A 16,022-nucleotide genomic window follows, 5' to 3' on the forward strand; every position below is an offset into this window, starting at 1 on the left:
TAACAGGCAGATGGACAGAAATACACTGCTGAGGGGAGCAGCAGGCGAGTCAGGAGAGGTCTGCCGCACCATGTGGGTTGCTCCCTGGCTGGGGCTGCAGTGGCTGCAGATAGCTTCATAGGTTGTGTCTTAATCCCTTGCACCACCAGGGAGGCCCTGAGTTGTATACTTTGAGTAAAGTGAATGTACATGAATCATTTATCAATAAGTCTAATTAAAAAAAAAAATCATTTCTCACTGAATGAACCTGAATAAGTCATTTATCTTTTCCATGCCTTGGTTTTCTCATCAGTAACCGAGACCAATAATATTACCCAAGTCAAACAATTTGGGGCAAAATTAAATGATTTAATATATACATCAAAGCACACAGAATGGAGACTGCACATCACAAGTGTTGAGTAAGTAATCTTATAAAGTAGGTACTTTGTTGCCCCCTTTTTCAGGGCCTAGAGAAGCTCATTTATTAGACCAAGGCACACAGCTGGAAAAAGAAACAACAGCAAAAAAAACTTACTTCTGATATAGAGCAAATGCTTGATAAAATGTTGATTTTAGCTATAATCGACAATGACTATTGTAAATCTTGTGATTTTTTTTCTGAGACAAGTATTCAAAAATGTTTTTTGTTTACTATATATTACTTCAAAGCAACTTTGAATAAAACCTACTTGCACTGCTTTATGACCAGGCAATAAAGTACCTGATAGTTTAAGTTTGAATAAAGTACTTTATCAAAAAAATTCAAAGACTAAACATATGATAGACTCTAACTCAGTCAAGATGTCTCTAAATCTTTCGGTTGACTAAAGCTGTTATAGAGATGAACTTTACCCTGCTGTATAATTGAAGAATTTAACTTTTAAGTCAACTCACTGCATTTCACCTATCCACCCTAACTTCTCTCCAAAAATGCTTTTCTGATTCTGTGTTATTGGCTATGCCAGCAATCATTGTATTACTTCTCAGCTCCAAATACACACTTCTTTGTTCTGCTTTGTGATCCCACACCTGTACTTGGTCAACATTTCTTTTGCCCTCTGGCTGTTAACAGAGGGCATGGGAGAGTACAAGGCACAGGAGAAGAATGGTCTTTCGTCAGGTTCCTGTGAGCTCCTTTGATGTTTCTACCGTGGTTGTGAGGGGCAAGCAGGAGGCCTGGATTCCTGAACCAGCTCTACCAATTCCAGGCCACTCACCCCCCAGGGATGGTTTCCTTCAGACCAGCTCTGGCCAGCAGCACCCCCAGCACACTTCATCAACAAGCAGGCATTAACCAAATTCTTTCCAAGAAAATCTACCTCAACCTTGAGTGGGGAACAGTCTCCTAGTTCCTCAGTTCCTTCCTTGCACAGTCTCCCAGAACTTGTAGCTGCAAACTATAAATTCCCATTTAGTATTGCAATAATCCTAACAGCATCTTTTTACAAGTTTAATAATTAAACACTCTTTACTAGTTAATAATTCTTTGTGTTAAGTTTTTCTTCATTCAAATTGCCAGTTTGCTTTTCTCTCTCTTGACTGGGCCCTGGCTCATGCACTGGCACTTACACCCCACCCACCACTTCTGGCAGGGAGCAAGAATTTTCAAGCACTTTAGAAGGTGCAACTAATGTTTTGTTTTGTTTTTTTACCTAGGAGACTACAAACAGGTGGCTTAAATATCACTTTTGATAGCCCAATAGAAAAGAATTATCTTTGCCACAAACCACTAAAAAAGAAAAAAAATTTACTCATTAATTTGATGTTAAAATACTTTTTTTTTAATTGTATTATATTTTACTGAGGTGATGTTGGTATACATCATATATGATTCAGAGGGATAGGTCCATAACTTTTCAGATGATTGTTATCATACCACATCTACCACCCAGGAACCCCACAATCTCCTACCATGGTCCATTAGGCCCCCTCCCTACTTAGCTCCCCAACCTTCCCACCCACCCACACCCCTCTGGTAGCCTTAATTTTACAGTCAGATTTACATGGTTTGTTTTTGGTTTGATTTTGTCTGCCCTTTGTTATTTTAAAGAGATGGAAGCATGGTTTCATACCTTACATTTTTAAATTCTTAGAAATGGGAAGAAGTTAAAAAGTTTTAGTTTCTGGTTATCCACACTTCAGAAATAAACAGGTAATACAGATTGCTTGATACGGGATATTTATTTTTGTTTTCATTCATGAGATGAATTGTGCTTCTGAAAAATCATGCTAGTTCTAAACCAACTATTCTAAGTCAAAATCACCACTCCTAAAAAAAAATCTGTGGTTTTTACACAAAGGTCTTTATATAATAAATCAAGATGGTAAAATGATCTTCTATAATCTTATCAGGTATATTTCTTCCTCATGAATATCTACCATGTGGTAAATAATTGGTCAGGTACTGAGGATGCAAAATAAATAAAGCTAAAATGCCAACCTATTTCCTTTAGTATGTCAGTAATAATAGAATATTCAATTTAGCAACTGGCTAAAATATTTTTAATTTCCTCACCCATGATCAGCTGTAAAAAAAAGATAAAAGAACCTCTGGTAGAAAACATCTAAGTTCCACAATTGTTCCAATTTAAATATTAACATTAGTTAGGATTAACATTAGGAAATAAAGACAGAGCATGAAAAAGGCCAAGATTCTTTCCCTCAATGAGCTCAGCTCATAGCATTGCTGGAAGTACAAATATGCACTCCTTAAATTAAGACAACACAATTAAGAAATGCTAAAAATGCTGGTGACACAGAGAAGAGTGAATAATGAATTCTGACCCAGGGAGGCTGAAAACATTTGTCTGGATTCTTGAAGAATGAATAGATCAGAATGAATGAATAGGCAAAGAAGACACTAGGGCATTTTGTGCAAAAGCAAAGATTTAGGAAGAGATGTGGAGTCTCTGGAGCATGTTAAATTCATAGGTATGTTTAGCAGATAGAGTCCTGGACAGGTCCAGAAGAAAATCTAGCAGTGAACTATGGCTTAAATTTTTTAAAGGGTGATCACGTCTACTCAAAGCCTCATTAAGGCAGCACAATATCACCAGAAGAGTATCTAAGATTCCTCCTTTCACTCTATACACCAGTTGCTCAAGAGGAAAGTCCAGCTGTGAATGTGGCTAGGATTCTCACACACACCTGAGCAAATAGTAAGCTGAGTACTTACACATTAGGGGTAGGATGATTCACAGTAAATACCACTTGTGATTTGAAGAAAGAGAACTGAGACATAGTACATCCTGGTCCGCCCTCATCCCCACTCGGAATCTAAGCATTGTTCTACATGGCCTAAGCAAGAAGGAAGGTAAACGCCTATTAGGAAATTTTGGCCACATTTTGTACTCTCTTAGGAAGTACAAAATGCAAAACAATTTTCACAATGCAAATCAATTACTTATTTCAAATTTTAAAATGTTAGTCAATTAGAATTTAAGAAGCTATGGTATACATTCAATTTGCCTAGAGGCTACTTTGCCTAGAGGCAGGCTCAAACAAAGAATAATAGCACTTTGTATTTTGGCTGCTAGAATATTGACAATATGTGGTTAAAGGTATCACTGGCTTTGCAGATGATGCAACTGTGCCTCTAGAATCTCTCCATGGAAACTTAGATGTTTCATTTTTATCTTATTTAAGACTCATTCGATCTCCATAGAAGTGGTAGTGGGGAAGTTACACTCTATTTTACAGAAAGTAAAACTCAAAATACTCAAAAAGAATGAATCTGGCAAGAGGAGGCCCAGAACTCAGTCACTAACCAGACATTGAAAATACTTCTACATTAGTGTAAAAGGAAAAATGAAACCCACACACTAAAATGGAGTATGTCTTACATTGGAACAGGAATGGGAGGGAAAGGCTGCTATCCTCCAGCTGAAGGCAGCAGAGTAGAGCATACACAGGAGACATCAAGAGCCATTATGCCAGGGAGTAAGGTGTAAGGTGTCATCTTCTAAAAATGAAGTCTTGGTTATTACAGATTCCAGGACCTCAGGGCATTTGATGGGATTTCCCAGCTTGGACTGTCCCAAATGTAGCAATACGCTGCATTTATTAAAAAGTAGGACAAGTAAAAAAGGATGCCATGATTAAATACGTTGAAGAACTAGGTTAAAAGAATGAGCTCCTTTTCTGTAAGTCCCTCAAGACCTTTAACCACTAATATATACTGGAAACTCAAAGAGGAAAAAATATTACACGGCACTTCCAAAATTTGTTTCACAGTGGGACTAGATTTTCTCTCTTAAGGTCCAGAAGAAAATACTAACATTTGCACCACTGCCTGACAGAATGGTAAAGTTCAAAGGTAGAGTTTAAACCCAAAAAGATAATCTTACCTCCTGATGAAGTATCTGTAAGATCCTAAATCCCACATTACCACTCTACCCTCAATTAAGAGAAACAAGAATGTGCTCATTACCTTTTGGTGATCGTCTCTGTAGTTTTCCTGCTGTACCAATTCCAAAAGGTTTAGTGCCAACTGCTGCCTAGAGGGACCTTCTTCATCCAATGATATACAGTCTTCCAAAGCAGTAGAAGATAGTATCTGTAGAATCGGCATCACTAGCAGCAAAGATGACTTTGGGATTTTCTGACCTTCTACAGAGGAGAGGAGCTTCAAGGCTATTCATTAAAACAATTCACATTTTTAAAAATCAATGCCATAGTCACACACAAAAACATTATTTAAGAATTACATTCAAACCATTTCTTACCCTTTTATACCTGGGTGAAACTCTTCACTGAAATAAGTCTTATCTTTCAGAAATTAAAAGAAACAAAAATACTAGCTATTATCTAAAACAAGCCATTAATGTAATACAATGGAAAACTTGATACTCTTAAAACTACACATCATATACCAAAAAGCATAAACCACTTTTTTAGATGAATATGAATTTCAACTTTTGTCTTTGCATTCTGGCAGATCGTACTACTACTGCCCTCAATAAATAGCCAGAGACCAGAGTTGAGATTAGTGAAAACAAGACCAGTGATAATGCTTCCCTTACAAACTAATCTGCAAGTTGTATTAAGAGACACAGGAATAGGGGCCTCTCTGATAGCACAGGGATTCGGTCTCAGCATGTCAGGCTATCACCAGTCAATTTGGCATCGGTTCCATCCCCAGCCAGGGAGCTACCCACATGACTTTGCAGACCTGTCCTGTTTCACCCACTGCTCCCCTCAGCAATGTATTTCAGCAGATCTGCCTGCTCTGGTCCTCACTGTCTCTGGTGAATCCTCTCACCCCCTTTACCTCTGTCCTATAACCCAGTTCTTATATGCATAAATAAATAAATCTTAAAAAAAAAAGAGAGAGACAAAGAAGCAGGGCCTTCCTTCAGTTGTGGTGACTAAAAAGCAGGTAAAGAGAATCACAAAGTTCAATAACCAGAATGAATAATCAAACTTAACAATCAAACACATTTTCTATAATTGTGATTGTCTTTTTCTTTTAATTGAAATTTATTTATATATATATATTTTTTTTTTACATCATTGTTCATTTTTGTACAATGTTTGCTTTCTCTTCTCAGGTGTAGTCCCTGGAAAATTCCCACCACCCATTCACCCGTGCACCATCACCACAGTCCCTTGTGCTCTTCTCTCTCCTATTTTGATCCATCTCCCTCCACCTCCCCTGCAGAATGTCTCTGATTTATAGTTACCTGTTAATTTTTTTAATTTATTATTATTATTTTTTCCTGATCTCTTATTTGGTTCCCCTATATTTCTCCTATAAGTGAAACCATCTGATGTCTATTGCAGCACTATTTACAAAAGGTAAGATATGGAAACAACCCAAATGCCAAAAATAGGTGACTGGATCAAGAAGATATGGTATATATACACAATGGAATACTATTCAGCAATCAAAAAAGATAAACTCATGCCATTCTCAGCAACTTAGATGGCACTGGAAGGGATTATGCTCAGTGAAATAAGTCAAAAGGAAAAAGAAAAATATAATGATTGTCCTTTTAACATGAAAACTCAACTTCTTTTTAATCTTTCATATATTTATTTTAATTTATTTATTTACATATTTTTATATCATTGTTCATTTTTGTACAATGTTTGATTTCTCCTGTCAGGTGTTGTCCCCATAAAATTACCACCACTAAGATACCCGTGAACCATCACCGTGAACCATCCTGTGCTCTTCCTTCCCATTTTGATCTCTTTCCCATCCCCTCCCCTTATAAATGTCTCCAATTTATATTTTGCCTGAAAGTTTTGTCTTTTTTTCCCCCCTTATCTCTTGAATGGTGTCCCTATGTTCCTCCTGTAAGTGAAATCATACATTTTTCTTTGAAAACTCAACTTACTCATTAGAAATATACATACAAATATACAATAACTTAGCTACATGAATAGTTCCCCCACAAATATACTTTTGTCATGATTATTAAATGAACCTTAAGTTTCTGAAAAAATGTTATTCATAGCTTTCAGAGCTCGATTATCAAACAACTGATTTCTTCCACTACACCAAAAAAAAAAAAAAAAAAAAAGTTCACAAGCCTTAAATCATGTCAATGAGTTGACAGTATTTTATTTCAAATCACATAGAAGTCAATTTGGAACATGGTATGAAATCAAGTAGCTGAACTCTAACACTATTAATGGACACTTTTTTGGCCTAAGTATTGATCTTAATCCATAGCTGTCTCTAAGATATAAAGAATATTCAGTCTTTTAACAGAAAATAAAATACTCCCATATTCTAAATTATAATAAATTATATATTATAATAATATATATTATACACAGCATTTTAAACAAGTTGCTATTAACAACAAAGGTCATTGTCAGTAATTAATAAGTATAACATTGTGTTAATGCTGTGCATTTTTGAAATTTGAAAGAATCAATATTCTCTTCGTTACCCTATTTCTTGGAAAACTCTTTCCCAATACACTAAGCAAGAGTTCTTCCTTAATTTTCAACATGACAACTGGCTCAATAGTTCTCTATATGGCTTATTAAATCTAAATAAGATAATACCCTATCATAAACACAGGTTTACAAAAGAAAATGTCTGCTATTTACCAAATAATAAAAGTACTGAAGTGTCTGATTCTGTATCAGCCTATAAGACAAAATAAAGGAATAACTTCAGAATTAGAAATGTGTTTTCTCTGACGGCTTACAAAATCCACTTACCAGAAACATTCAGAAAAGGCAAATCTCCAGAGACAGAAAGCAGATTAGTGATTGCCTGGGGCTAAGGGTGGGGATGAGCATTAACTGCAAATGGGTATAAGATACTTTGGGGGAATGAGGAGAACATTTTAAAACTAGGTTGTGGTAATGGCTGCACAACTTACAACTTACTAAAAACCCCTTTATGGTGCTTTTGCTCCATGTCCACTACTACTATTAATTGAAAAAAAAGGCAAAAGCAGTTCTAAAAAGAACTAAGGAGGGGGGCACATGTGAGCACAAGGCCAATTGAGAATGGAAATCTAGGGGGCCTCCCTGGTGGCCTAGGGGTTAAGTCTCAACACTATCACCGCCATCGCCTGGGTTCCACCCTGGGCACACATATGGCACAGCAGACCTCTCCTGTCTCACTTGCTGCTCCCCTTAGCAGTGTATTTCAGTAGATGTGCCTGCTTTGCTCCCCACTCTGTCTCTAGTGGATCCTTCACTCTCCACACCTCTGGCCCCTACCCCAGTTCTTGTATGTACAAATAAAAAAACTTTTAAAAAGGAGAATTGAAATCTATTAATACGTCATGGCAGTATAACAACATAATCTAGACATGTCCTCCATTAAAGCATGGATTCTGCTGGACCACGAAAAGAGAGGCAGCTGTAAAATATGTGGTCTTGCCAATCTGCAAGGTCTAGCAATTTGATTCTCTACCACATTGTTGCCTCCTTTTAGCCCCAGTCCCTGAGTTACTTTAAATGAACAATGGTCAGAAGAGTACTATCTTTCATTTGTTCTAGAAAGGTTAATACAATAACCATAAGTTAAAGCTTGGTCAATGTGGCACCAATTTTGGGTAGTAATGATATACAGAGTGTTAAAAACAAACATGTTAAAAACTTATTTTGTTTCAAGGGTTTTATGTTATTGATTCCCACTTTACTGTACAACTGTTAAAAAGCTAATTTTTGCTTCAAATATATTTACCAATATCATTGCTAAATGGTGTAGCTTATTATGCTCTAAAAGACAGTCAAGATAGTTGGTTAAACTGGGAGAACATTTTTGCACACAACACTAAAGATAAAGGACTGATCACAAAAATTTGCAAAGAGCTGATGAGATTCACCAACAACAAAGAAAATAATCCAGTCAAAAAATGGTCAGAAGAGCTAAAAAGAAACTTCTCTGAAGAGGAAATGCAAATGGCCAACAGGCATATGAAAAAATGTTCAACATCGCTTGCAATCAGGGAAATGCAAATCAAAACTACCATGAGATACCATCTTACACCAGTGAGAATGGCACATATTAAAAAAACTAGCAACAACAAATGTTGGCGAGGGTGTGGAGAAAAAGGAACTCTTCTGCACTGTTGGTGGGAGTGCAAACTGGTCCAACCACTATGGAGAGCTGTGTGGAGATTTCTGGACCTACTAAACATAGAGCTTCCATATGATCCAGCAATTCCACTCCTAGGTATTTACCCAAAGGACACAGAAACATCAATTCCAAAGAGCACCTGCACCCCTATGTTTATAGCAGCACTGTTTACAATAGCTAAGCTTTGGAAACAGCCCAAATGCCCAAAAATAGATGACTGGATCAAGAAGATGTGGTACATATATACCATGGAATATTACTCAGCAATCAAAAAAGATAAACACATGTAATTTGCAGCAACATGGATGGCGCTGGAAGGGATCATGCTCAGCAAAATAAGCCAAAAAGAAAAAGAAAAATACCGGATGGTCTCACTCATAGCAGGAATCTAGAAAACTTAAATAAGGGACCAGGAAAATGAATAACTATAAGAAAGTGAAAATCAAAATCAACAAAAAACTATGAACCAGAGACACTTTTGGGGGGGTGGGGGGCGGGAGGGGAAGGATTGGGGTCAGAATGGGGGGGTTGCAATTGTATGGGGAATATAAAAATAAAATTTATTATTAAAAAAAAAGATAGTTGGTTAAATTATGCTATATGGAACCTTGCAAAAACTAACACCTAGCTAGAAAAGGAAAAAAAAATTAATAACCAATTATGAAAATTCCTGAACAGACGCAATAAAAATCCCTGGAGATGAATGAAAATGAAGTCACAGGCTACCAGCCCATTACAGCATAGCATGAAACATGCCCCAAGTGATTCTTGCCACTATTCATGTTATAGGCACATTTTACTTTAGTGAGTATACTTTCATTTACCTAAATTTAAGATTGGCTTCTGCTGACTTGCTGGAGTCTGTAGAAGTAGTAAAGTTATTCCAATTACGACCAATTCAGTGGGAAAATCCTAAAAGAAAAAGAGTTGGTGAGTAAATTCCAAGGGCCATGGATTGAATAATAAAATATATACACAGGAGTCATATGTTTAATATGAAAGATTACAAAACAAAAATTTTTTTTAAAGATTTATTTTATTCATTTTATACAAGAACTGGAGTACAGACCAGATGCGCAGGAGGGTGAGAAGATTCCCCAGAGACAGAGTGGGGAACAGAACAGGCAGACTGATGAAATACACTGCTGAGGGGAGCAGCAGGCAAGACAGGAGAGTTCTGCCACACCATGTGGGACCCTTGCCCGCTGGCCGGGATCGAACCGGCGCTGCAGAGGCTGTGGACAGCTTCACAGCACGGTGCTCAACTGCCTGCATGACAAAGGGAGGCCCACAAAACTTTTCAAAAGCAGTTATAATAAGTCTGCTCAGGGGCCTCCATGTGAATGCAAGGGGTTAAGTCTCAGCACTATCAAGCTATCTGCAGCCACTGCAGCATTAGTTGGATCCCCAGCCAGGGAGCTGACCCACATGACACAGCAAACCTCTCCTGTCTTGCCCGCTGCTCCCCTCAGCAGTGTATTTCAATCAATTCACCTGTTGTGCTCCCCACTCTGACTCTGGTGAATCTTCTCACCCCCCACACCTCTGGCCTACACCCCTGCTCTTGTATGCATAAATAAAATAAATCTTAAAAAAAAAAAAAAAACCCTGCTCTAATAAAGGGAGAAGTGGCAAAAGCTCCAGAAACCACATGTAATTCAAAATGTTTTGCGTATGACCAAAAAGCAATATAATAGACCAATATATTTAAAAGAGTAAATCTTTAAAAACTACCCACAGTACTTAATCCAAAAAAAATTTCTCTTCTATGAAGTACCTTGATTATCTACTTACCTAGTATAGACATGATGCATACATTTAACTTACATAAGGAATTATACTAAGCAAATTTAATAAATCATGATTATTAGAATAAAAGAAACATTAATGTCTAGGAAGGCAGATATTATTTTTAAATTATAGCAATTTATTAAGCATATTAATGGTAACTATAGAAATTTAAAATTGTTAATTTCATCAAGTGTGTGAATGAACTGAAAAAGACAAAATTAATAGGTACATTAAATTCTAAAACATAAAAGCCCAATGACAAAGGATTTCTGAGGTGTCTAAGTAAAGAAAACACTAAGTTTAAAGACCACAGACTGCAGAGCTGGTCTGGAACCCCAGAGAGATGGAATTTTGGCAGTACACAAAAATGAGCCACCATCCCTCAACCCGTGACTAGACTACTACAAGTCCCTCCCTTACCCCCAACTTAGCAGCTACAAGGTCAGATCTCCAGATGTATGGAAACCCAGAAAGGCAAAACACCAAAAACCATATAAAGCTTAGAAAAGCAAGGAAAAACACAGCACCATGTGCTGGAAAAGTAAAAATACTGCAAATCTCGAAGTTACTACTACAGATACTCAAAAATACAGGGAAATTTATAGAAGTAAAATGAGCCAATGGAAAAATACACACTTGGCACTTTGAGGCCTCAAGGGAATATGTCATCCCAAGGAGAAAATAACTCTTCAAAATCTAACCACAAATACATCTTAGATTTAATACTCCAATCAGATAGAGTTCAAAATTGCCTTGATAAAGAAATTCAAAGAAATGGAAGAAAACTCAGAAAAACAAGTGAATGACATGAGAAGTAAAATTAGAACAGAAAATAGAAATTGAAACTTTTAGAAAATAACAGAGACACATGATGTGAAAAGATTGGTACAAGAGATTTAAAATTCTGGCAAAAGCTATGGAAGTAGAATAAAACAAATGGAAGATCAAATCATTAATCTCAAATCACTGAGCTCATTATAAATGCAAAAAATACCCAGTTGAAAGAAAGAGAAACACAAAGGAAAAATAAAAAGAAGAAACACTTTGAGAATTATCCAGATCCATTAGGAATGAAAAGAGCTAGAGATGTAAGACACCAAAAATAAGGAAAAGGATGGTGGATTAGGGTAGATTGTCTTAAATTGCTTACGTAACAGAGAGATTTTGTTTCATTGATTTTTAATGAACACCAAAGGATGGTATCATTTAATGAGATCTTTTAATAAAAGTCTCTATTGGACATTTGGTTTCCACTTCAAACATCCCAGCAGTATAGCTCCTGCTATAACAACTCTTGATTCTTGCCCTATACCAGTCAGAGATCTAGAAGAGGTCAATTAATGCTCCCAATGCCAAGGCTTGATGAGCTAGCTATAGAAGTTCAGGGATAAATACTCCCCCCCTTATGCAGGAACCTTCTGGAAAGATGTGACACATCATAAGTTTCTTAGAAGATTCTGTGAGACTGCGCAACTGGTGCCCAACTTGACTTCTCCACTTTCAACACTTTCCTTGTCTTGCCCCTTTCCACCTTCTTCTTGAGATCACACTTACAAAGGAGCTCCTGTGGCATAAGCCCTTTGTGGATTTATATTCCACAGTTACTACCGTGGAAATCCAGGCTCTTCTTTTGCCTTTATGGTAACTCAAAATCTACTTTTGAAGAAATTGAAGCTAATTCAGAACCTATCTAGAGAAAAGGAGTAAAATACAAAAAATAAGGGAATGCCTTTATACTTGGCCACATGAGTCTTGATAGACTGCTTAGAGTCCATATTTTTTGTCCTCAATTCAAATGAAAGCTATCAATGAACACCACCTATGTATGAGCACTAAGTACATACACTGGGCCTTGGAATGCCGCTGTGAACAAGACAGTATGTAAAGCTGTTTGTCTGTTTTATTAGGTGGAAATTTAATTTAAAAAAAAAACTTACTTATTAAGAAAGGCTTCATCAGAGGTAAATCTCTGTAGCAGACACACAGAGATGGCAGCCTAGCTCAAGCTGACTGATTCAAACTAGATCATTTTCTTAGGAATTTGAAAACTTTATATGACACAGTGACTAAAGATGAGTAGAAATGAATTATCTAATGGTGATGTCTTAGAAATCACTAGTTCCTGGACTTACCTAAGCCAGAATATTGAGCTCTTGCTTCACTTTGAAAGCTAACCAATCTCCACACAATCAGCATCAATTTTGCTGATCAGAGTATATGTATTTTTCTTGAAATGGAAAGGGCCTGAAGTTATTATGATCGCCCAAATAAGGCTAAAAAATAGCTCAACTAAGACCAAATCCACTTAAACTAATGTAGCCTAAGAAATAATCCATTTTCAGTGGGCAATGAAACATCTTTAATATATAGAGTAGGATGAGAACAAAGGGGAAAAGAAAAGTTAATGTAATATTTGAACTGAATATTCAGGTGATAAATTCAGCAATCTAGAAATGTAGGTAAAATCTCAAAATAGATGATAAAACTGCTTTATGCTTCTTCATTTTGTTTCACATTATAGGACATATAGTTCTAAAGGTGTATGTTTACAAATTGGCTTCCTACGCTTTTTTTTTTTTTTTTTTGCCTTAGGAAAACTAGAATGGGGATTGAAGAAAAGGAAATTTCTGAACAGCTCTACTTAGTTTTATATTCTTCTGAAATTGTTAAAATATTGGACAGAAGGGAAACAAAATAAATATGACCTTCTCTCCCAGACACTTTGATTTTCTAAATGAAAATATACTGCAAGTCTAGATTATAATCAAAAATATTTAAAAAATTGGACTCAAGAGCCTATCTGAAGAGATTTCTATTGGCCAAAAATAGGACAATTTGAACTTTAATAAGGATATTATCTATAAGAGATTGAAATACATAGAACATTTAAATCTATAAATTCAAAATAATACTTTAAAGAAACATGTAAGGGGAAAAGTCAAGTGCTTATCCTATTTTTCCTATATATACTCTACCACTGGATAGCCAAATAGTGAGGGTGAGTTTCACTTATATAGAAGTATTCCAGCTAATAAACAAAGAAGATATTATAGAATTAGAATATCAACATTGCTTTAACTCCTAATGAATTAATGGAACCAGACATTGAGCAGCAATGGCTAGTATCATCCTAAAAAGAAGGAGCAACACACATTATGTTCTTCTCGATGAAAGAACATAGTATTCTCTGTAGTCTTAGAAAAACAAAATGAAACCAAAAATGTTCTGAATCTGATCAAGCCTCTATAACTACCTAGTAACAGAGAAACATGTTCAAGCGCACTTGAGGATGCAAACAGTAAATTTCACAATGTAGAAAACTCTACAGCGCACATAAGCCAGGTTTGTCAGTAAATAAACTGCAAAGAATAAAGAGGGGCTGGAAGGGGATCATCCTATAAAGACAGATCATACACATGCAAGCACATCGAAACTGACATCATGGCATCTGGCATATACACATAGGTGATCAAACTATAAAGAAATTCAAGGAAGATATTACTATAAAAGTCAGCATAGACAGGGGCTTCATTAAAGGGGCTATGGTTAGGACTGGGCTTGTGGACAACTTCTGCCATGATTGGAAAAGTTAAATTTCTAGATCAGAGGGATGCTTATAAGGGTGTCTGTCTCATGCAACAAAAAAATTATGAAAATAACCTGAGATATTAGTTTATTTTTTTTTTTTTTTAAAGATATTTATTTATTTATTTATTTATTTATTTATTTGTTTGTTTGTTTATTTATTTATACAAGCACTGGGTACAGTCAGAAGCGCAGGAGGGTGAGAGAATTCACCAGAGCCAGAGCGGGGAGCAGAGCAGGCAGAAGGACCGAAGTACACTGCTGAGGGGAGCAGCGGGCGGCAGGAGAGGTCTGCGCGCCATGTGGGACCCTCCTCCGGTGGCCGGGGAGCAGCCGGGGATCGAACCGGCGCTGCAGAGGCTGCGGGCAGCTTCGCAACCCAGCGCTCAACCGCTGCGCCACCGGGGAGGCCCCCTGAGATATTAGTTTAAAAGGCCCCACTCATCCCTACTAATTCAGTTCTCTAGGGTAGGTCCCATGGTTTTGCATTTTCAATAAACTCTGCCCAACACCAATGACTTGTGTGCACACTAGTTTGAGCCATTTGACTGAAATGTACATTTCATAAGCTTTGTCTGTTTTCATGTAATTTCTATAGGTTTATGGTTGCCATAGGAAGCTGCTTAAAAAATATTGCTGTGTGTTTGCAAGTGGGAGAGAATATGCAATAAAATAGTCAGAAAATGACAGTAAAATGAATTAAACCATAATTATAATCAATAATTATGTCTACTACTCACGTAGATCTAGTATAAATACAAAAGAATACAGGGCTTACCTGCTAAGTTATTATATTTACAGTTAAGACATACACCTTCTGGTAAGTTAGCTATACAAATAGCTAAATTTAGAAAAATATTTATCTCTGAAACATTACCTATTTATATTTTCCTATAAATGTTCTCTATATTACCTATCTCATATATCATATGTATTATCTATTTTATACTAATAGGTATACTTATATTAATAAATTATGCCTCTGAATAGGGTTTTAATATATAATGTGGATATTCTGTTATGCTTATATATAACATACAACTATATAATATGTAACATACGGCCATATATTTCTACGTAAGTATATATATACATGTTACATACACATTACTATATATTATTACTGATAATAGATTACTGCTACACATAATAAATATCACATTCATAACATATAAAATATAAATATATATTATTATCTATAGATTATTCCAACAATCTTGTTGGAAGATTGTTGGAAGTCCTAGTCTCTAGAAATGTGAGAAATAAAATTTTGTTCAAGTCACCCAGTCTGTGATGCCCCAGGAGTCTAACACATTCCCTTCCCACTTACTGTCCTACTTATGTTGCCCTGCTCCAAACCCTCCTCCACTCTCCCATCAAAAAGCTTTTCCACCGCAAAAATATGAGGATATTTCTCTGCTTAAAGGTGGTGAATAGCGTTCTACTGCAAAGAAAACAAACGTAAACTTAATTGTGAGCATGGAAGATCCTTCATGATATTTTCTCTTATACCTGAATCCTTTAGTAATTCTCAACACGTTCTTATTTTCTAAACCAGCCATGTCTGCCTGTTCTCTGTGTTTGGGCACATGTTTTGTCGCAGCCAGAATGGTCTTTCCAACTTCTCTTATGTACCATATAAATTCCTAGTGAGACATCCTCAAATAACACATGCTCGTCCTCCCCGGTGGCACAGCGGTTGAGCTCTGGGCTGTGAAGCTGCCCCCAGCCTCTGCAGCACCAGTTGGATCCCCGGCTGCCGGGCGAGGGTCCCACATGGCGCGCAGACCTCTCCTGCCGCCCGCTGCTCCCCTCAACAGTGTGCTTCGTCAGTCTGCCTGCTCTGCTCCCCGCTCTGGCTCTGGTGAATTCTCTCACCCTCCCGCGCTTCTGACTGTACCCAGTGCTTGTATAAATAAATAAATAAATCGTTTTTAAAAAAAAAATAACACATGCTCTATGTCCCTTAACTTGTGTTCTCACTGCTCTTTAAATATGCCTCCATAACACCTTAACTTACTGTAATGAAAAGCACTTTAACTTACTATAATGCAATTATTTATTTGCATGTCTATAAGTCCCTTGAGGTCACTGAATATGTCTTTACATC

The 16,022-nt window shown here is 36.7% G+C and overlaps 1 protein-coding gene across 3 annotated transcripts in view; it reads right to left on the reverse strand.

The window, feature by feature from the left end:
- The window catches only part of FOCAD (focadhesin), a 268,670-nt gene that overhangs the window by 175,247 nt on the left and 77,401 nt on the right, over window positions 1–16,022 (reverse strand). For all 3 annotated transcript variants that reach the window (XM_037495054.2, XM_037495055.2, XM_037495056.2), the window contains 2 exons: window positions 9,361–9,448; window positions 4,412–4,614 (listed from right to left, as the gene is read on the reverse strand). In XM_037495054.2, coding sequence (XP_037350951.1) covers window positions 4,412–4,614; window positions 9,361–9,448 — 291 coding nt within the window. The remainder of the gene's footprint in view (window positions 1–4,411; window positions 4,615–9,360; window positions 9,449–16,022) is intronic.

This window comes from Talpa occidentalis, unplaced genomic scaffold (genome assembly GCF_014898055.3).
Source record: "Talpa occidentalis isolate TD23 unplaced genomic scaffold, MPIMG_talOcc4v2.1 talOcc4.7, whole genome shotgun sequence".
In the NCBI taxonomy this organism is placed as follows: domain Eukaryota; kingdom Metazoa; phylum Chordata; class Mammalia; order Eulipotyphla; family Talpidae; genus Talpa; species Talpa occidentalis.